The sequence below is a fragment of the Ranitomeya imitator genome, chromosome 3, assembly GCF_032444005.1.
Source record: "Ranitomeya imitator isolate aRanImi1 chromosome 3, aRanImi1.pri, whole genome shotgun sequence".
Taxonomy (NCBI): Eukaryota; Metazoa; Chordata; class Amphibia; order Anura; family Dendrobatidae; genus Ranitomeya; species Ranitomeya imitator.
Window position 1 is genome coordinate 677962103 of NC_091284.1, and position 21376 is coordinate 677983478.

The 21376-nt window shown below is 42.8% G+C and overlaps 1 protein-coding gene across 1 annotated transcript in view; it reads left to right on the forward strand.

Annotated features, from left to right (window-relative positions):
* Window positions 1-20975, forward strand: part of CS (citrate synthase) — a 74364-nt gene extending 53389 nt beyond the window's left edge. The window contains exons 7-11 of the mRNA XM_069758385.1: window positions 6649-6848; window positions 16556-16685; window positions 16772-16873; window positions 16959-17168; window positions 19177-20975. Of these exons, the coding sequence (XP_069614486.1) occupies window positions 6649-6848; window positions 16556-16685; window positions 16772-16873; window positions 16959-17168; window positions 19177-19347 (813 nt within the window). The 3' untranslated portion in view covers window positions 19348-20975. The remainder of the gene's footprint in view (window positions 1-6648; window positions 6849-16555; window positions 16686-16771; window positions 16874-16958; window positions 17169-19176) is intronic.
* The last annotated feature ends 401 nt before the right edge of the window (window positions 20976-21376 follow it).

Here is a 21376-nt window from a genome sequence, read left to right on the forward strand (position 1 = left end):
TAGCAGCAGGTGTCATATTGTCTGCACTGTGCACTTCCTGCATCTTCCCTGGGGAAAGCTGTTCCTCCACCACACTGAGGGTGTCTTCCTCTCCTCTCTTCTGCCTCTGTGGGACTTCCTTCTCATCAAGCCCCTCAGGACCCAGCAGCAGAGCACCCCCCTCCTCCGTGCGGGCAAACCTCTCCAGCCGGGCGATTACCTCCAGCCTCCGGCGGTATGAAGTGCTGGCTCTGGCCGCCGCCTCCTCTGCCTCGGCGCCATCTTGGATTTTCGCGCCAGCCGCAGGTGCCGACTGTCTTTGGCGTGGCATGTCCGCTCCTCACCGCTCGTTATCTCCGGTGCTTTCCTCCGTACACAGGGGTCCTGCGGAGCGTCTCTGCCCAGTTTTCGGCGTTCGGCGGCGCCTTCAAGGGTGAGTATTAGGAGCGGTGCGGGGAGAGAGATCCTTCGCACGTCCGCTCACATCGCTCGCTAGGCCACGCCCCCTCCAGCCACCGTAATTTAGAGACACTACTTAGAGATTTCAGCCCCCCACACTGCAGACGATCTCTCTCAGAGGAAATGCACACATTGCAGATTCACATTTGGGAAACCTGAAGCCTAATACAGCACAGGTCAGTAGATGCGGGAGACCCCGTGTGTTACTGATTATGGATTTGCACAGTGATGTGCCAGGTAAATCTACAGCTAATATGCCTGGGTACATTTACCCTTAAAGTCTGCACTGATCAGATTTCTTGCAAGATTTTTTTTTCTGTAGGATGCATGACTCTTCCCCATTCATCTGAAAGAGCTGCAGAAGCAAACCTATCTAGAGCTGATCTTCAGTTGTATAGCTTCATGATAATGTAGGCCTAGGCTTTCTTTTCCTCTAACGCTTTACGTGTTCACTCCACAAGGTCACACGTGTGTCCTTGCATTACCTTCTACAACCCTGTAATGTTTATGAAGGAGGTGCTTGAAGTTTCCATGAGCGTCTCCTCTCCACCCATCAATGTCCTTGGCTTTGTGACAATCTGTGATGCATTTACACAGAGCTGTGTGGTTCTAGGACAGTAGCACCCTTCCTGAATAGGTGGAGATCCCTGTGCTCCGCTTGCTTTGGCTTTCTGTACTATAAATGCAGAGCTGAGTTGGCAGAGGAAACCCTTTGTTAGGTGAACCAGCTCTGGAGCTCATGTGACTTCTCAATGTCAGCCAGCCCTTGGAGTCTGGGACAGAGGCCCTGCCATCAGCTTGTATGTGCACGCTCCATAGGGGGCATGCAGAGTATTTCATGTATGCTCTGGGCACGAGGGCTGACGTACTTAGCGCTGAACTCCTTGACGCTGTTCTATAAAGGACACATGGAAATTTCTCTGGACGCCTATGATAAATATGCCGCCTGTGTTCAGGAAAAGACAGCTTCTTCTACAGTCAGTGCTGCCTCGATCTCCCTGTGTAAATGGCTTCTATTTCATAGGCCACAATTTGTTAATTTTTAATGCAATGACTGCTGCAGTGTGAGCCCGATCATGCCTCTAAAGGTAAATGCACATGTAGCAGATGTTCTGCAGAACTGCTGCTGTTTCTGTAGCAGCATGAACTTGTCACCATTCATTGCCAAGTGAGACGTCCACAATTAATTTTTCACAAAAATCACCAACATGGGATCACACATCAATAGCTGTTGTTGATTTTTTTCACACAAAATACAGAAGAGAAATTGCTATGCAGTAGCAGGATTGTTTATTAAAGGCAAGCTGCGGTGCCAATGCTTTTTTCGCAGGACAAGACTGAAATTAATATATATTTTTTTTTGTAGTTGAGATGACGTCAGTTTTCTCATACGTAAAAATATTATACACTGTTTATCAGTGCGGTTTATCTGATTTTCATCATTTGGTCAGTGTCCGTTTTTACCATCAGTGATTTTCTCATAAAATAAAATAAATTGTGAGTCATATTTGATGTTAATCACAGACAGCACGTGGACTGCCATGTGATTTTCATTCGTACGTTTTATCTGACTCTGATTAATTGCAAACCTCTTCTTGGTCTGCAGAAAAGCAGGGTCATGTGAACACTGTAATGGGTTTATGTTTTAGTCATTATTATTATTATTATTTATTGTTATAGCTCCATTTATTCCATAGCGCTTTACATGTGAGGAGGGGTATACATAATAAAAAACAGGTACAATAATCTTAATCAATACAAGTCACGACTGGTACATGGGGAGAGAGGACCCAGCCCGCGAGGGTTCACAATCTATGAAAAATACCACAACACATACATGACTCACGGATGTCTGAATGAGGCCTTAGTTGGTGTCAGTTTTGCATAATTGAACTTGGAATATGCCGGTTATTGAGCATGGTGCCTAAGATGGGGTAAAAGCCATAACGATGGTGCAAAGCTAGAAGAATTGAAAATGCGTTTGAGTATTTGGACAATGGATTATATCAGCTGCGCATTTGACCTTCATCTACAGTGTGCAGAATTATTAGGCAAGTTGTATTTTGATAACATGATACTTTTTATACATGTTGTCCTACTCCAAGCTGTTCAGGCTTGAGAGCCAACTACCAATTAAGTAAATCAGGTGATGTGCATCTCTATAATGAGGAGGGGTGTTGTCTAATGACATCAAAACCCTTATATAAGGTGTGCTTAATTATTTGGCAACTTCCTTTCCTTTGGCAAAATGGGTCAGAAGAGAGATTTGATGAGCTCTGAAAAGTCCAAAATTGTGAGAGGTCTTTCAGAGGGATGCAGCAGTCTTGAAATTGCCAAACTTCTGAAGCGTGATCACCGAACAATCAAGCGTTTCATGGCAAATAGCCAACAGGGTCGCAAGAAGCGTGTTGGGCAAAAAAGGCGCAAAATAACTGCCCATGAATTGAGGAAAATCAAGCGTGAAGCTGCCAAGATGCCATTTGCCACCAGTTTTGCCATATTTCAGAACTGGAAAGAGAAGGAGATCCAGCTCAACGAAATAGTGAAAAATCCATAATCTTGATTAAGGGTGCTTAGTCACCGGAAACGCGTTGACCTTGGTTTTAATTTTTTTGTATGCTGATGTTTTGTCCTTTCACTATATTTTAAGTGAAATAAATTATGGATTTTTCACTATTTCGTTGAGCTGGATCTCCTTCTCTTTCCTGTTCGTCCACGCCCTGACACAGCGGTTCCGTGCTCCGAGCTCTTGGGAATGTCGGTATGGTGAGCTGGATTTTGTTTTTTCCCATATTTCAGAACTGCAACGTTACTAGAGTAACAAAAAGCACAAGGTGTGCGATACTCAGGGACATGGCCAAGGTAAGGAAGGCTGAAAAAAGACCATCTTTGAACAAGAAACATCTTAAGACTGACTTCTCAAAGGTTTTATGGACTGATGAAATGAGTGACTCTTGATGGACCAGATGGATGGGCCAGAGGCTGGATCAGTATGGAGTGAAGCTCAACTCCCAGACCTACTGCCAGTTTCTGGAAGACCACTTCTTCAAGCAGTGGTACAGGAAGAAGTTGGTATCATTCAAGAAAAACCTGATTTTCATGCAGGTCAGTGCTCCATCACATGCCTCCCAACTACTTCACAGCATGGCTGGCCAGTAAAGGTCTCAAAGAAGAAAAAATGACATGGCTCCCTTGTTCACCTGATCTGAACCCCATAGAGGACCTGTGGTCCCTCATAAAATGTGAGATCTACAGGGAGGGAAAACAGGACACCTCTCGGAACAGTGTCTGGGAGGCTGTGGTGGCTGCTGCACGCAATGTTGATCATAAACAGATCAAGCAACTGACAGAATCTATGGATGGAAGGCTGCTGAGTGTCATCATAAAGAAAGGTGGCTATATTGGTCACTAATTTTGGGGGGGGTTTTGTTTCTGCATGTCAGAAATGTTTGTTTCTAAATTTTGTGCAGTTATATTGTTTTACCTGGTGAAAATAAACAAGTCCTAATTCTGCACCCGTGCGCCCAAACAGGGGTTTACCCCAACATGGGGTATCAGCATGCTCGGGACAAATTAGACAACAACTTCTGTTGTCCAATTTCTCTTGTTACCCTTGGGAAAATAAAAATTTGGGGGGCTAAAAAAAAACAAAAAACCTTTTTGTAGGAAAAAAATGATTTTTTATTTTCACGGCTCTGCGTTATAAACTGTAGTGAAATACTTGGGGCTTCAAAGTTCTCACAGCACATCTAGATAAGATCCTTAGGGGGTCTACTTTCCAAAATGGTGTCACTTGTGGGGGCTTTCAATGTTTAGGCACATCAGGGGTTCCCCAACGCAACATGGCGTCCCATCTCAATTCCAGCCAATTTTGCATTGAAAAGTCAAACGGCGCTCCTTCCCTTCCGAGCTCTACCATGCACCCAAACAGTGGTTTACCCCCACATATGGAGTATCGGGGTACTCGGGACAAATTGTCCAACAACTTTTGGGGTCCATTTTCTCCTTTTACCCTTGGTAAAATAAAACAAATTGGAGCTGAAGTAATTTTTTTTTTTTAAACATTCCAAAAATTCCTGTGAAGCACCAGAAGGGTTAATAAACTTTTTGAATGTGGTTTTGAGCACCTTGAGGGGTGCAGTTTTTAGAATGGTGTCACACTTGGTTATTTTCTATCATATAGACCTCTCAAAATGACTTCAAATGTGAGGTGGTCCCTAAAAAAAAAAAAAAAAATGGTGTTGTGAAAATGAGAAAATGCTGGTCAACTTTGAACCCTTATAAGGCTGGGGTCACATTGCGTTTTGGTCAGAGCGCTAACGGACAGCATTGCACGGCGAAATTAACGCCATGCATCGCGTCCGTTAGCGCTCCCATTGCCCGCAATGTACCAGCGCATTGCTAGCGCGTGTCATTTTCGGCACGCGCTAGCGACGCGCCGGTCTTTTGTAGCGCGCCTCGGACGCTGCTTGCAGCGTCCGCGGCGCGCCCGAGGTCCGTTCCCCGCTCTCGCAGATCGGGGATCTGCGAGAGCGGGGACGTTAACGCGACCCCGAAACGCGACCCTTTAAAAACATTGCGTTAGCGCAATCCGCTAGCGCTAAACGGATTGCACTAACGCAATGTGACCCCAGCCTAACTCCCTAACAAAAAAAATTTGTTTCCAAAATTGTGCTGATGTAAAGTACATGTGGGAAACGTTACTTATCTATTTTGTATGATATATCTGTGATTTAAGGGCATAAAAATTCAGTTGGAAAATTGCAGAAACTATAGGTTTCAGAAAATGGCACTTTTTTTTTAATACAAAGTTTGGGTTTCTTTTTTTACCACTTAAATAAAAAAGAACCTATGCATGTTTGGTGTCTGTGAACTCGTAATGACCTGGAGAATCGCAATTGCAGGTCAGTTTTACCATTTAGTGAACATGGTAAAAACGAAACTGTAGAATTGCACTTATTTTTGCAATTTCACCGCACTTTGAATTTTTTCCTGGTTTTTACTATGTGGTAAAACCAATGGTGGTGTTCAAAAGGACAACTTGTCCCGCAAGAAAACAAGGCCTCACATGGCCTTATTGACAAAAAATAAGTTATGGCTCTGGGAAGTAAGGGACCAAAAAGCTGAAATTCAAAAACTGAAATACCCTGAAATGGTTAAGGTGTTAGTTTGCTCAACAACATTTAGATAAGCCTGCAAAATATTGGGAGACTGTAGTCTGGTCATATGAGACCGAAATTGAACTCGTTGAATACCATAATACACACTGTTTGGAGGCCAAAAGGCACTGCCTATCACTGCAAGAACCGCATACCAACAGTGAAGTTTGGAGGTGGGAACATAATCGTACGGGGCTGTTTTTCAACATGCGCCACTGGCCAACTTCATATAATAGAAGGAAGGATGAATGGACAAATATATACAAAGACATTCTTGATAAAAATCTGCCATCTACCAGGATGATGATGAAATATGTGGACATTTCAGCAAGACAATGATACCAAACACATAGCAAACGAAGCTCTGTTGGTTTCAAAGAAAGAGAAAATAAAGCTGCTATAATGGCCAAGCCAGTCACCTGACCTGAATCCAATAGACAATTTATGGAAGGATCTAAAGCTCAGAGTTCATAGAAGTCGCTCATGGGACCTTCAGGATATGAAGTTTTTGTGTGGAAGAATGGGCCAAATTATACCTGAGCAATGCCTGCCACTAGTTTCTCCATACAGGAGACGTCTTGAAGCTGTCATCACAAACAAAGGCTTTTGTGCACGGTGGCTCAGTGGTTTGTACTGTAGCCTTGCAGCTCTGGAGTCCTAGATTCAACTGCCACCAGGACAACATCTGCAAGGAGTGTTTATGTTCTCTTTGGGTTTGAGTGGGGGTCCTCCGGTTCCCTCCCACATTGCAAAAACTGTAAATCACTGCGGAATATGTTGGCGCTATATAAATAAAGATTATTAATAATGATGATAATTTTCCGTGTCATTTCTCATTATTTCACATCTTAATTTATGGACATCTATAGATTGATTTCTTTCCCTGTGTGGATTGGATGGATTGTTACCGACATCTGGTGAGAATTTCAGATCAATATCAACTTTAGGAATATATTTACTTAGAAAATTGGTGACGTGTGCAACACTTATTTCACCCACTGTGTGTACATTTCTGTATTGTAGTAATGTAAACATTTTTTTTTCTTTAAAGCTGATTTATGAAGACTCAATGGATCTGATTGCAAAACTCCCATGCATTGCAGCCAAGATCTACCGTAATCTTTACCGAGAGGGAAGTAGCATTGGAGCCATAGATTCCAACCTGGACTGGTCCTACAACTTCGCCAATATGCTGGGATACACAGACCTCGAGTTCACAGAGCTCATGAGACTTTATCTCACCATCCACAGGTACTTCGGATTTCTACTCCCAGTGCAGGAGTTTTCATTTGTCTTAACTACCTAGCGACCTACAGCGTATATTTTCGTCAAAGGTTTACATGTAATGTATGTAGCAGGCTCGGGAGCTGCGGTGGCTGTTATAGCTGGCAGCTGCTATACATTAACCTTTTAAATACCGTTCTCAATCACGGACACTGGCATTTTAGTAATGGTGGTCCCGCTGTGCATGTGCACCACCTTTCATTGGCCCTCTGACACGACCACTGGATACCAATGAATATCCTAGTACTTTAAGTGGTTTTGCTGTAATCGTACTGACCTGGACAATCATGTTTTCTGTGCCCTCTGTGACACAACCACTGGATACCAATGAATATCATAGTACTTTAAGTGGTTTTGCTGTAATCGTACTGACCTGGACAATCATGTTTTCAGGCCATTTTTGCCACACTATGAACACCAAAAAAAAAACTAAACCACAGCATTATGGGTTTTATTTCACAATTTCGACACTTGGATTTTTTTTCCTGTTTTTCCATATATTATGTGGTAAAACAAATGGAGTTATTCAAAAATACTGCTTGTCATGCAAAATAACAAGCGCTCCTACAGGGGCCTGTCAATGGATAAGTTAATAAAACATCCTAGGCCTTTAAGGGGATAAAGATGACCCCTCGTGGTCAAGTGTCCAGTTTTTGCTTTTATTGTATTTCCACCAGACTAGTCATTTTTTTTGTTTTTTTAAATTTGCAATTGAGATGTATGAATTGCCCTAGAAAAACAATCGTAGCTAGTGAACTGCAGCCATTAACTCCAGTGGCTATTTTCCCAAGCCCAATGTAGTGAAACCAATGAGAAAAGGAGTGCTCATCAGCGCCGGCGTCTTCTGAGAGCACAGGCACCATAGCATTGTCCTTCTCCTGCCACCGGCCTCCTGAATAAGCAACCCTGTGACCTTCCTCCACGGTGTAATGAAAAGGAAAATCAACTGCTAGAATTACATTTTTTGGGCCGCAGCAACATTGCAATAAGAGGCAATCAAAACACCGTATCTACCCCAAAATGGTATCAATAAAAATGTCAGCTCAGGATGCAAAAAAGTATGCCCTCACAAAGTCCCATTACCCAAACAACAAAAACATTATGAGTGTCGAAAAATAGTGACAAAAGCAAAAAAAATTTCTTATAAATTTCCCCCCAAAATTTTCACCATGTATTGCCAGGTCAGTTTTACCATATAGTAAACATGGTAAATTTGGGGTTTTTTACTGACCCCCCGGGTTGCAACCGCCGGTAATTAAGTTTACCGGCGGCCGCAAAAAAAAAAAAAAAAGTGATTTCCCATTTAATTTCTCTGTCCTCCGATGTGATCGCATATCAGAGGACAGAGAAATGGGGTTCGCGATAGCCTCCCGATACTCATCCGTCTCCCCCGATGCTCCCAATGGGCGCCGCCATCTTTTTCCAGGGGAAAAATGGCAGGCGCAGTGCACCACCCGGCAGATCTTTGGGGTCTCGGCAGATCTTTGGGGATCGGCGATCGCAAAACAGGGGTCGGTAAAAACCGAACCCGATCGCCGGTAATTAACCGTTTACTGGCGAACGCAAAAAAAAAAAAAAAGCGGCGTGTCATTCCCTGTCCTCTGATGTGATCGCACATCAGAGGACAGAGAAATAGGGGGATTTGGGGACCCTATCATACTTACCGGTGTCCCTGGGTCCTCCTGCGTCCCCTCCTGGCCACTGGCTTCTTCCTCCGGGAAGAAAATGGCAGGCGCATGCGCCGTGTGCCTGCCGTGATTGTTTTATTTTGGTCAATGTGAGATCCTATCACCATGATAACAAAAAAAGTAAATAAACCCCCCCCCTTATCACCCCCTTAGTTAGGAAAAAATGATAAAATAAAAGAAATGTATCTCTTTTCCAATTAGGGCTAGGGTTGGGGCTAAAGTTAAGCCCCCGTCACACACAGCGAGATCGCTAGCGAGATCGCTGAGTTTTGTGACGCAACAGCGATCTCAGTAGCGATCTCGCTATGTGTGACACGTACCAGCGATCAGGCCCCTGCTGTGAGATCGCTGGTCGTGTCGGAATGGCCTGGGCCATTTTTTGATCGTTGAGGTCCCGCTGACATCGCTGAATCGGCGTGTGTGACGCCGATTCAGCGATGTCTTCGCTGGTAACCAGGGTAAACATCGGGTAACTAAGCGCAGGGCCGCGCTTAGTAACCCGATGTTTACCCTGGTTACCAGCGTAAAAAAACAAACAGTACATACTTACATTCAGCTGTCTGTCCCTTGCCGTCTGCTCCTGCACTGACTGCTGGCCGTAAAGTGAAAGTGAAAGCACAGCACAGCGGTGAGTCACACAGCGGTGAGTCACCGCTGTGGCTGTGCTCTGCTTTCACTTTACGGCCAGCAGTCAGTGCAGGAGCAGACGGCAAGGGACAGACAGCTGAATGTAAGTATGTACTGTTTGTTTTTTTACGCTGGTAACCAGGGTAAACATCGGGTTACTAAGCGCGGCCCTGCGCTTAGTTACCCGATGTTTACCCTGGTTACCGGGGACCTCGGGATCGTTGGTCGCTGGAGAGCTGTCTGTGTGACAGCTCCCCAGCGACCAAACAGCGACGCTGCAGCGATCCGGATCGTTGTCGGTATCGCTGCAGCGTCGCTAAAGTGTGCCGGTACCTTTAGGGTTGGGGTTATGATTAGGGATGTGTTGGGCTTGGTGATTTGGTTATGGTTAGGGTTGGGATTAGGGTTAGGGATGTTTTGGGGTTAGGGTTTTGATTGGGATTATGGATTGGGCTGGGATTAGCGTTAGGGGTGTGTTGGGGTTAGGGTTGATGTTAGAATTGGGAGGTTTCCACTGTTTAGGTATATCAGGGGGTCTCCAAAACGCGACAGCCAGTTTTGCGTTCAAAAAGTCAATTGGTGCTCGCTCCCTTCTGAGCTCTGCCGTGCGCCCAAACTGGTTTACCCCCACATATGGGGTATCAGCGTACTTGGGACTGATTGGACAACAACTTTTGGGGTCCAGTTTCTCCTGTTACCCTTGCGGGAAAAAAATTGGAGGCTAAAAAAATCATTTTTGTGGGGAAAAAAATATTTTTTATTTTCATGGCTCTGCGTCAAACTTCTGTGAAGCACTTGGGCTTTCAAAATGCTCACCACATATCTAGAGAAGTTCCTTGGGGGGGGGGGTCTAGTTTCCAAAATGGTGTCACTTGTGGGGGGTTTCTACTGTTTAGGTGTATCATGGGCTCTGCAAACGCAACATAGCGCCCGCAGAGCATTCCATCTACGTCTGCATTCCAAATGGCGCTCCTTCCCTTCCGAGCTCTCCCATGCGCCCAAACAGTGGTCCCCCCCTCCCCCACATATGAGGTATCAGCATACTCAGGATAAATTGCACAATAAATTTTGGAATCCAATGTCTCCTGTTACCCTTGTGAAAGCAAAAATCTGGGGGTGAAAAGATCAATTTTGTTGAGAAATTTTTTTTTTATTTTCATGGCTCTACATTATAAACTTCTGTGAAGCAGAAGCAGTTTGGGGGTTCACAGTGCTCACCACACATCTAGATAAGCTCTTTGGGGGTCTAGTTTCCAAAATGGGGTCACTTGTGGGGGGGTTCTACTGTTTAGGTACCTCAGGAGCTCTGCAAATGCAACATGACGCCCGCAGACCATTCCATCAAAGTTTCTCATTTTAAAACGTCACTACTTCCCTTCTGAGCCCAAACAGTGGTCCCCCCCCCCACATATGGGGTATCAGCGTACTTAAAACACACTGGACAACAAATTTCACCTGTTGCCCTTAAGAAAATAACAAATTGCGAGCTAAATCATTTTGAGGAAAAAAAAAGGATTTTTTTATTTTCAAGGCTCTACGTTATAAACTTCTGTGAAGCACCTAGGGGTTTAAAGTGCTCACCACACATCTAGACAAGTTCCTTTTAAAGGGTCTAGTTTCCAAAATGGGGTCACGTGTGGGGGTTTCCACTGTTTAGGCACATCAGGGGATCTCCAAACGCGACATGGCGTCCGATCTCAATTCCAGCCAATTCTGCATTTAAAAGGTCAAACGGAACTCCTTCTCTTCCAAGCTCTGCCATGCGCCCAAACTATGGTTTACCCCCACATATGGGGTATCGGCGTACTCAGGACAAATTGCACAACAACTTTTGGGGTTGATTTTCTCTTTTTACCTTTGTGAAAATAGAAAAAATTGGTTCTGAAGTAAAATGTTTGCAAAAAAAAGTTAAATGTTTATTTTTTCCTTCCACATTGTTTCAGTTGCTGTGAAGCACGTGAAGGGTTGATAAACTTCTTGAATGTGGTTTTGAGAACATTGAGGGGTGTAATTTTTAGAATGGTGTCAAGTTTGGGTATTTTCTGTCATATACACCCCTCAAAGTGACTTTAAATGTGAGATGGTCCCTAAAAAAAAAAAAAAAAAAAAAATGGTTTTGTAAATTTTGTTGTAAAAATGAGAAATCGATGGTCAACTTTTAACTCTCTGATTTAAGGGCATAAAAATTCAAAGTTTGAAAATTGCAAACATTTTTAAATTTTCACCATATTTCTATTTTTTTTCATAAATATTCGCAAGTAATATCAAAGAAATGTTACCACTAACATGAAGTACAATATGTCACGAATAAACAGTCTCAGAATAAGCGGGATCCATTAAAGCGTTCAAGTTATAACCTCATAAAGTGACAGTGGTCAGAATTGTAAAAATTGGCTCGGTCATTAACCCCTTTCTGACATTAGACGTACTATCCCGTCGAGGTGCGGTGGGCCCTTATGACCACCGACGGGATAGTACGTCATACGCAATCGGCCGCGCTCACAGGGGGATCGCGGCCGGGTGTCAGCTGCCTATCGCAGCTGACATCCGGCACTATGTGCCAGGAGCGGTCACGGACCGCTCCCAGCACATTAACCCCCGGCACACCGCGATCAAACATGATCGCGATGTGCCGGCGGTACAGAGAAGCATCGTGCAGGGAGGGGGCTCCCTGCGGGCTTCCCTGAGCCCCCCGCAGCAACGCGATGTGATCGCGTTGCTGCGAGTGTCTCCCTACCTCCCTCCCTGTAGCAGGCCCAGATCCAAGATGGCCGCGACATCCGGGTCCTGCAGGGAGGGAGGTGGCTTCACAGAGCCTGCTCAGAGCAGGCGCTTGGTAAGCCTGCAGTGCTCTGAGACAGATCGGTGATCTGACAGAGTGCTGTGTAAACTTGTCAGATCACCGTTCTGTGATGTCCCCCCGCCCCGGGACAAAGTAAAAAAGTTAAAAAAAAATTTTTCCAAATGTGTAAAAAAAAAAAAAAAATCCTAAATAATGAAAAAAAAAAATACATCTCTTTATCTAAATAAAAAAACAAACAATAAAAGTACACATATTTAGTATCGCCGCGTCCGTAACGGCCCGACCTATAAAACTGGCCCACTAGTTAACCCCTTCAGTAAACACCGTAAGAAAAAGAGGCAAAAAATAACGCTTTATTATCATACCGCCGAACAAAAAGTGGAATAACACGCGATCAAAAAGAGATATAAATAACCATGGTACCGCTGAAAGCGTCTTGTCCCGCAAAAAACGAGCCGCCATACAGCATCATCAGCAAAATAAAAAAGTTATAGTCCTGAGAATAAAGCGATGCAAAAATAATTTTTCTATAAAATAGTTTTTATCGTATAAAAGCGCCAAAACACAAAAAAATGATATAAATGAGGTGTCGCTGTAATCGTACTGACCCAAAGAATAAAACTGCTTTATCAATTTTTCCAAACGCGGAACGGTATAAACGCCTCCCCCAAAAGAAATTCATGAATGGCTGGTTTTTGGTCATTCTGCCTCACAAAAATCGGAATAAAAAGCGATCAAAAAATCTCACGTGCCCGAAAATGTTTCCAATAAAAAAAATTATAGCTCTCAAAATGTGGTAACGCAAAAAATATTTTTTGCAATAAAGTGTCTTTCAGTGTGTGACGGCTGCCAATCATAAAAATCCGCTAAATAACCCGCTATAAAAGTAAATCAAACCCCCCTTCATCACCCCCTTAGTTAGGGAAAAATTAAAAAAATGTATTTGCGGTATTTCCATTTTCCCGTTAGGGCTAGGGTTAGGGCTAGGGTTAGGGTTAGGGCTAGGGTTAGGGCTACAGTTAGGGTTGGGGCTAAAGTTAGGGTTGGGGCTAAAGTTAGGGTTGGGGCTAAAGTTAGGGTTGGGGCTAAAGTTAGGGTTGGGGCTAAAGTTAGGGTTGGGGCTAAAGTTAGGGTTGGGGCTAAAGTTAGGGTTGGGGCTAAAGTTAGGGTTGGGGCTAAAGTTAGGGTTGGGGCTAAAGTTAGGGTTGGGGCTAAGATTACATTTACAGTTGGGAATAGGGTTGGGATTAGGGGTGTGTCAGGGTTAGAGGTGTGGTTAGGGTTACTGTTGGGATTAGGGTTAGGGGTGTGTTTGGATTAGGGTTTCAGTTATAATTGGGGGGTTTCCACTGTTTAGGCACATCAGGGGCTCTCCAAACGTGACATGGCATCCGATCTCCGTTTCAGCCAATTCTGCGTTGAAAAAGTAAAAGTGCTCCTTCCCTTCCGAGCTCTCCCGTGTGCCCAAACAGGGGTTTACCCCAACATATGGGGTATCAGCGTACTCAGGAGAAATTGGACCCCAAAAGTTGTTGTCCTATTTGTCCTGTTACCCTTGGGGAAAATACAAAACTGGGGGTTAAAAAATAATTTTTGTGGGGAAAAAAAGATTTTTTATTTTCACGGCTCTGCGTTATAAACTCTAGTGAAACACTTGGGGGTTCAAAGTTCTCACAACACATCTAGATAAGTTCTTTGGGGGGTCAAGTTTCCAATATGGGGTCACTTGTGGGGGGTTTCTACTGTTTAGGTACATTAGGGGCTCTGCAAACGCAACGTGACGCCTGCAGACTATTCCATCTAAGTCTGCATTCCAAATGGCACTCCTTCCATTCCGAGCCCTCCCATGCGCCCAAACGGTGGTTCCCCCCCCCCCACCCCTTCCACATATGGGGTATCAGCGTACTTGGGACAAATTGGACAACAACTTTTGGGGTCCAATTTCTCCTCTTACCCTCGGGAAAATACAAAACTGGGGGCTAAAAAATTTTTGTGGGAAAAATGTTTGTTTTATTTTTACGGCTCTGCATTATAAACTTCTGTGAAGCCCTTGGTGGGTCAAAGCGCTCACCACACCTCTAGATAAGTACCTTAGGGGGTCTACTTTCCAAAATGGTGTCACTTGTGGGGGGTTTCAATGTTTAGGCACATCAGTGGCTCTCCAAACGCAACATGGCGTCCCATCTGAATTCCTGTCAATTTTGCATTGAAAAGTCAAACGCCGCTCCTTCCCTTCCGAGCTCTCCCATGCGCCCAAACAGTGGTTTACCCCCACATATGGGTTATCAGCGTACTCAGGACAAATTGTACAACAACTTTGGGGTCAAATTTCTTCTCTTACCCTTGGGAAAATAAAACAAATTGGAGATGAAGTAAATTTTTTGTGAAAAAAAGTTAAATGTTCATTTTTATTTAAACATTCCAAAAATTCCTGTGAAGCACCAGAAGGGTTAATAAACTTCTTGAATATGGTTTTGAGCACCTTGAGGGGTGCAGTTTTTAGAATGGTGTCACACTTGGGTATTTTCTATCATATAGACAATACCTCAAATGAGATGTGGTCCCTAAAAAAAAAAATGGTGTTGTAAAAATGAGAAATTGCTGGTCAACTTTTAACCCATTAATTGTGCTGATGTAAAGTAGACATGTGGGAAATGTTACTTAAGTATTTTGTGACATATCTCTGTGATTTAATTGCATAAAAATTCAAAGTTGGAAAATTGTGAAATTTTCATAATTTTTGCCAAATTTCCGTTTTTTTCACAAATAAACGCAGGTACTATCAAAGAATTTTTACTACTATCAAGAAGTACAATATGTCACGAGAAAACAATGTCAGAATCACCAGGATCCGTTGAAGCGTTCGAGTTATAACCTCATAAAGGGACAGTGGTCAGAATTGTAAAAATTGGCCTGGTCATTAACGTGCAAACCACCCTTGGGGTAAAGGGGTTAAGTACCAAATTGGCTCTGTCACTAAGGGGTTAATGGTGCCTATAGATGTGGCTGTTTTGGCCAATTAACAAGCGGATTGACCATGTGCAAGTTGATCAGTGCTGGTTTTCTGGCCTGATAATACAAACTGACGAGTACGGATAGGAACAGAACAATGATTCCGCTCTTTCTCACTACACCGCATCATGTTGTCTGCTGCACACTGCTCTCTGTAAATGATGTTGATGCGATTTATTCCAGCATAATAGACTGGATCCCCAGTTACCCAGTGTTTTGCCAGTTTGTCGGATACTCTGCTTTTTTTACACTGGTCGATGGTTATCATTGATAGTTCTTGTGAACATTCATTTACAGAATTTCGGCCTGTTTAAATACTCCTTAAACTCCATTTTTCTTACTGATCAGAAAGTTTGAGAACTGATAAAGCAGTGTAAGGCGAGTGCAGAATTGACAGATTCTCACTGTCATTAGGCAGTGTGGCATCTGCTGATGATTATTATGTGGGCAACATCTGTGTGCTGCCAACATGATCTCCATTAGAAAACCTCTTGGCTTTTAGTTGTATATAGCAAAGAAAAATAACACTGATCAGCACCTCCGGGCAGAATACTACAAGTGTGAACAGCTGCAAGCTTCTATGATTGTATATAATCCAGTAATAAAATACAGCAGCATTCTGTAAGTGACAAGATATATGAAAATGTGTCTGAATTACTGCTAAATAGAATATTACTCGGTACAGAAAATGGCCAAGTGCCCACCAGCCGTAACAAGACGACCTCTTTCTGGTAGGATCCTAGCCCTGCTGTTTAATAAACATGCTTTTGGATTAAAGCCTCCAAATTTGAAGGCACGTAGGATCCATTACTACTTAAATCGGTCTTGGTTTACAAAAAATGAAGCAGACCAACACGGCCTAACAGGAAAAAAAAACAATTGTGAACAGGTGCAAGCTGCTATTACTGCATAACATACATACAAAAGAATACACTAAGATGTATGCAACCATGCTCCCCTCCCATCACCAGAAGGCTTTATTTGGTGGTGGGTCCTACCTTTCCTTCAGATTTCAGCTTCTAGCTATGTTCTACGAGGTTTCATATGTTCAGTGTTTGCATACACCTTAGTGCTTACATAGTGCTGCTGTATTCTTTAGTTTTTAGCTTTATGCTGTGAGGCAGTTTAACTCAGGGCTGTGGAGCCGGTACACCAAAACTCACTCCTCAATTTCCCTGAGGTCGCCACTCTGACCTCACAGCATCGGTCACTACTGAGCATGTGCATAAAGTGCATCACAGATTCATATCTGCTAGAAGCTTAGATCCTTGGATCAGGAACAGAACAGACGTTTATAGGACATTTCATAACTTTCCCAAATTATTATAAAAAAAAGTACATCACATCCTGTATTGTACTACTGAACCCAATTCATTATATGTTTTTAGAAGTCTGTCCATTTTATGCCAACTACAACTCCACAGCCTTGATTTTACTTCCCCTTATTCCCCTGTATAGCTGGTGACCAATGGGAATTTTACATTTGTTTTTTTTTTTTTTTTTTCTGGATTTAGACTGACTGTTTTGTTTTCTTTTCATTCCAGTGACCATGAAGGAGGAAATGTAAGTGCACACACCAGTCACTTGGTTGGCAGCGCTCTGTCTGATCCTTACCTTTCTTTTTCTGCTGCCATGAATGGACTTGCTGGTCCTCTCCATGGTTTGGCCAATCAGGTATGTAAGTTATCGTACATCTAGATTTACACTTGGGGAAACTTTTTTTTTTTTTGTATAGTTTTTAAAAAGTTTCTTACTTACAGGAGGTACTAGTTTGGTTAACAAGTCTCCAGAAGGATTTGGGTGGTGAAGTGTCAGATGAACAGCTCAGAGACTACATCTGGAACACCCTGAATTCTGGCAGGGTATGTAAAGTCTGTCTTAATGTATAAAGTCTTAAATGGCCAGTTTCCATCTAGTTGCTTTTCTAATTAAGGTCTTCTATGACAGGTGGTCCCTGGCTATGGTCATGCAGTCCTCAGAAAAACTGATCCTCGCTACACATGTCAAAGAGAATTTGCTCTAAAACATCTTCCCAATGATCCAATGTTTAGGCTGGTGGCTCAGCTTTACAAGATTGTACCTAATGTGTTACTGGAGCAGGGAAAAGCCCAAAACCCCTGGCCCAATGTAGACGCTCACAGCGGTGTCCTCCTACAGGTAAGAACAAGACTAACCTAAAACGGTTATTCTCCTGTGCCACATTTGTTGCAGTCTCCCATCTTTGTTTGGTTTACAGGAAGTAAATATATAGGAAGAAATGGTTATAATGGCTGACCTGTAACGATCTGGTCCGGCTCTAGTTCTGCATTTTCTTTAGCTAAGGTGGTAGGTCTGTTGCAGCAGATAACTGAATAGTATTTTTCCTGATAATGGAGTATTGCGATAATTTATAAAAAACACAGGATGATTATAGTGGTAGCGCAATGTATGTTAAAAATTGGTTTGTCATTTATCAAGTGATAGTATTACCTGAGCATAGTGTTAGTGCACAGATTGCTCATGGTCGGGGTTCTCAATTGCTGTCAGATTGTAGGGGACTGTGTATAATGTGATGACTTGGTTTAATTTAGCCCATGCCACCAGAACCACTATCCCTATATGGGACACATTATTCTGTATGGAGGACTATGTGGTGCCCATAATAGTGTATGGAGGATTATGTGATGCCCATTATACTGTATGGAGGATTATGTGGGGCCCATTATACTGTATGGAGGATTATGTGGGGCCCATTATACTGTATGGAGGATTATGTGGGGCTCATTATACTGTATGGAGGATTATGTGGGGACCATTAAACTGTATGGAGGGGTATGTGGGGCCCATTATACTGTGTGGAGGGCTATAAACCAACAGCGAAAAAGAACCCGAACACATATCCAAAATTCAAATAAAGAAAAATATTTATTCAAGGATACATATACCATAAGGAGGGGTGGGAAAATACCAAAGGGCGGGTAACATAGGGGACAATGATCATTCGAACGCCATACAATGTGGCCGAAGCATCATATCATAGTATAGTTATCAAGAAAATCCAATCAAATGGTCATTATGCCACAGAAATGCAAGTATCATAAGATCTAATCAAAGAGAAAGTATAAAGATGTGTGCAGGCATTTTTGGAGTTAATGTGAGATGCACAAAAACAATCATACAAGGGGGCTGGAGTGGGACCAATTGTCTCAAAGCATATGTATGCATCCATCACTAGAATAAAGTACGGTAAATACATTAGATGGCCACCCAATAAATTACCTTGTTGCCTGTATGTCCAGTGTCACCCAGAATGCACCCTGCCCCGACGCGCTTTTCGGCGACTGCCTTCGTCAGGGGTGGCCTAAACGCGCATTGGGGCAGGGCGCATTCTGGGTGACTCTGGACATACAGGCAACAAGGTAATTTACTGGGTAGCCATCTAATGTATTTACTTTATTCTAGTGATGGATGCATACATATTCTTTGAGACAATTGGTCCCATTTCAGCCCCCTTGTATGATTGTTTTTGTGCATCTCACATTAACTCCAAAAATGCCTGCACACATCTTTATACTTACTTTCTCTTTGATTAGATCTTATGATACTTGCATTTCTGTGGCATAATGACCATTTGATTGGATTTTCTTGATAACTATACTATATGATGCTTCGGCCATATTGTATGGAGTTCGAATAATCATTGTCCCCCTATGTTGCCCGCCCTTTGGTATTTTCCCACCCCTTCTTATGGTATATGTATCCTTGAATAAATATTTTTCTTTATTTGAATTTTGGATATGTGTTCGGGTTCTTTTTCGTTGTTAGTTTGTTCTATTTCAGAGTTGTCCATTCCATTGTCCATTGGTACACTTAGTATATCACGATGTGGTATTTTTCTATTTATTTAATTTTTTTCCTTTGTGCACTTTGCCTTGGAATTTTGTATTTAATTGTTTGTAGGGCTATGTGGGGCCCATTATACTGTATGGAGGGCTATGTGGGGCCCATTATACTGTATATTGGTTGGCCCGCGACTTTGCCCAAGGTTTTCATTTTGGCCCTCTGTGTGAGTTTGACAGAGCGGCCATTAACTAAAGTAACAAATTTTTCATGTGTTTAACCGCTGCAACTGTTAGATTAATCTTAGAATAAATGTGATGCATGACTTTTTTTTTTCTTTCTCCAGTATTATGGCATGAAGGAGATGAATTACTATACAGTCCTCTTTGGTGTGTCAAGAGCATTGGGCGTCCTGTCTCAGCTTATCTGGAGCCGTGCACTTGGATTCCCTCTGGAGAGACCTAAATCCATGAGCACAGATGGCCTCATGCAGCTAGTCGGAAAAAAATCTGGTTAAAAATGAAAAAAAAAAAATGGAATACGGAAAGCTGCACCCTTTCTGGGTGAAAAGCCAAGTTAAAGACAGTACACCTTTCGTTTCAACAGACTGCTTTGCACCCCATTGTTTTCTGAGCGCTGGCAAGGAAACAATTCTGATTATTTATGCTGAAATCCGTTCTTTTCACAACATATTCTGTTCATCTTCCTTCAATGCTGGAGAGATTCAGATCTCCGCCAGGAAAGGTTTATGTGCTGCCGGTAGGGATCAAACATGTGATTCAGTGGTTACCTGTACCCTCCATTTCCTTATTTATAACCAGCTGTGCAGATGTATAGCCTTCGGGACCTATGCACACCATGCACCTTTCTCTGCTCACTCATGCTGTGAAAATGCAGTGGCCTTAGCAATTGCTCTAATGGAGGGTTTCCTCTTCACAGAAGTAATATGATCATCACACATCACAAAGTTGGTGTTGTACCTTATATACTTTACCCAGGTCACCTCTTAGCATCTTTAAGGCCCTCTCAGACGGGGTTACGGGAAGTGCACACAAGCCTGACAGTGCTGCTACTCATGTGCATGGGAGACATATCAGTGCTGGACAATTGACTCCCAGCTTGGCTGCTTGGTCTATGATTGTTTTTTTTTTTTTATGTCTGAGAACGTTCCCCTCTCTTTTCACCAGAAAGAAAACTGTCCCACAGCCATTTTTTTTGCGGGGATGTGCAGATCTTATTCCTGGTTCAGGTCTTTTCTTAAATTAAGTTAAGCTTTTAATTTGCTGTTTTTTATGTTTAGATTCCTGCTTTATAAGGTTATCGGTCATGAATGTGGGCATGTTGTTTTTTGTTTTTTTTTCCTTGTGTGTGCGCTAAGAGGTAAAACCACTGCGATGGAGATGATCCGGGTCTTTTACAGTTCTGTCAAAGTCTGGATTAAGTCATTGCTTCCTTATTAGACTCCCAGCAATATAGTTTGAGCTTGCATAAGCTGCTGCTGATTTACTTTTTTCTTCTACGCTGCATCTTCAACTAGTATTTCTAACAAAAGAAAAAAAACTGGTGGACTCATTCAGACATCCATGGAACATGGTGCGAGCACAGAACACAATGCATAGACCTGACTGGTCGCCCAACAGAAAATCAACAGCTTTATATTTGCCTATAAATTAAAGTCAGGAAATCCGCGGCAAGTCCGTGCATCACGGTCCGCACACAGACCATGTTTTATGGTCGTCTCAATGTGGCTTTACTATGTCAATAAGAAAGCGGATGAGAAGAGAAAAAAAAAACCAGTGCAGCAGAAAGTTATTTGGCATTATCTAGCATTACTTTATGCTGCTATCATCTTTTGCAATCAAACTGCAATAGCTCCAAACCTGGTAAAAATGGTCTGGTAAAGACAGCATCCTCGGCAGCACTGGACATATCCCATAAGCATCTAAAGAAAGGGAATCAGTGCGACTTAGCTATATAATACACTCCTCCACCTCCCTCTAACTGTGTGATATTCCTGCCCCTGTTGTCCGTGCAGGCAGACATGCCAGCGAATGCTGTGCAAATTACAGACAGATGTTCAGATTCACAATAGACTTAAGGTTGTTCTGTATAAATGCAAAATAAATGTTTTTATGAACTACATCATATCTGTGTTGGCTTGCCATTTTGAAGCAGTTTCCTTTTTAATGACTTTCATTGTGTTTGTCTGAACTCAACCTTCGTGCAACTGACACCTGTAAAATCATCTATTTTTCACCCAGGGAAAAAAAACAGTATATCAACGCCAACCTGACAGTGCTTGTAGTTTACTTTGCAAAATCCTGCTCACAGGTTCTCTTTAAGGCTATGTGCGCACGTTGCGGATTTGCTTGCGGAAATTTCTGCGTGGTTTCTGCATCTCTTGGCAGAAAACTGTGGAAATTCCGCACGTTTTTGTGCGGATTTTATGCGTTTTACATGAGGATTTGTTTGCGGATTTGTTGGCTAAATAAAGATATAGTATTTAAAAAAAGTGATGCAATTTCCTTGTCCAACCTCCATGGTTG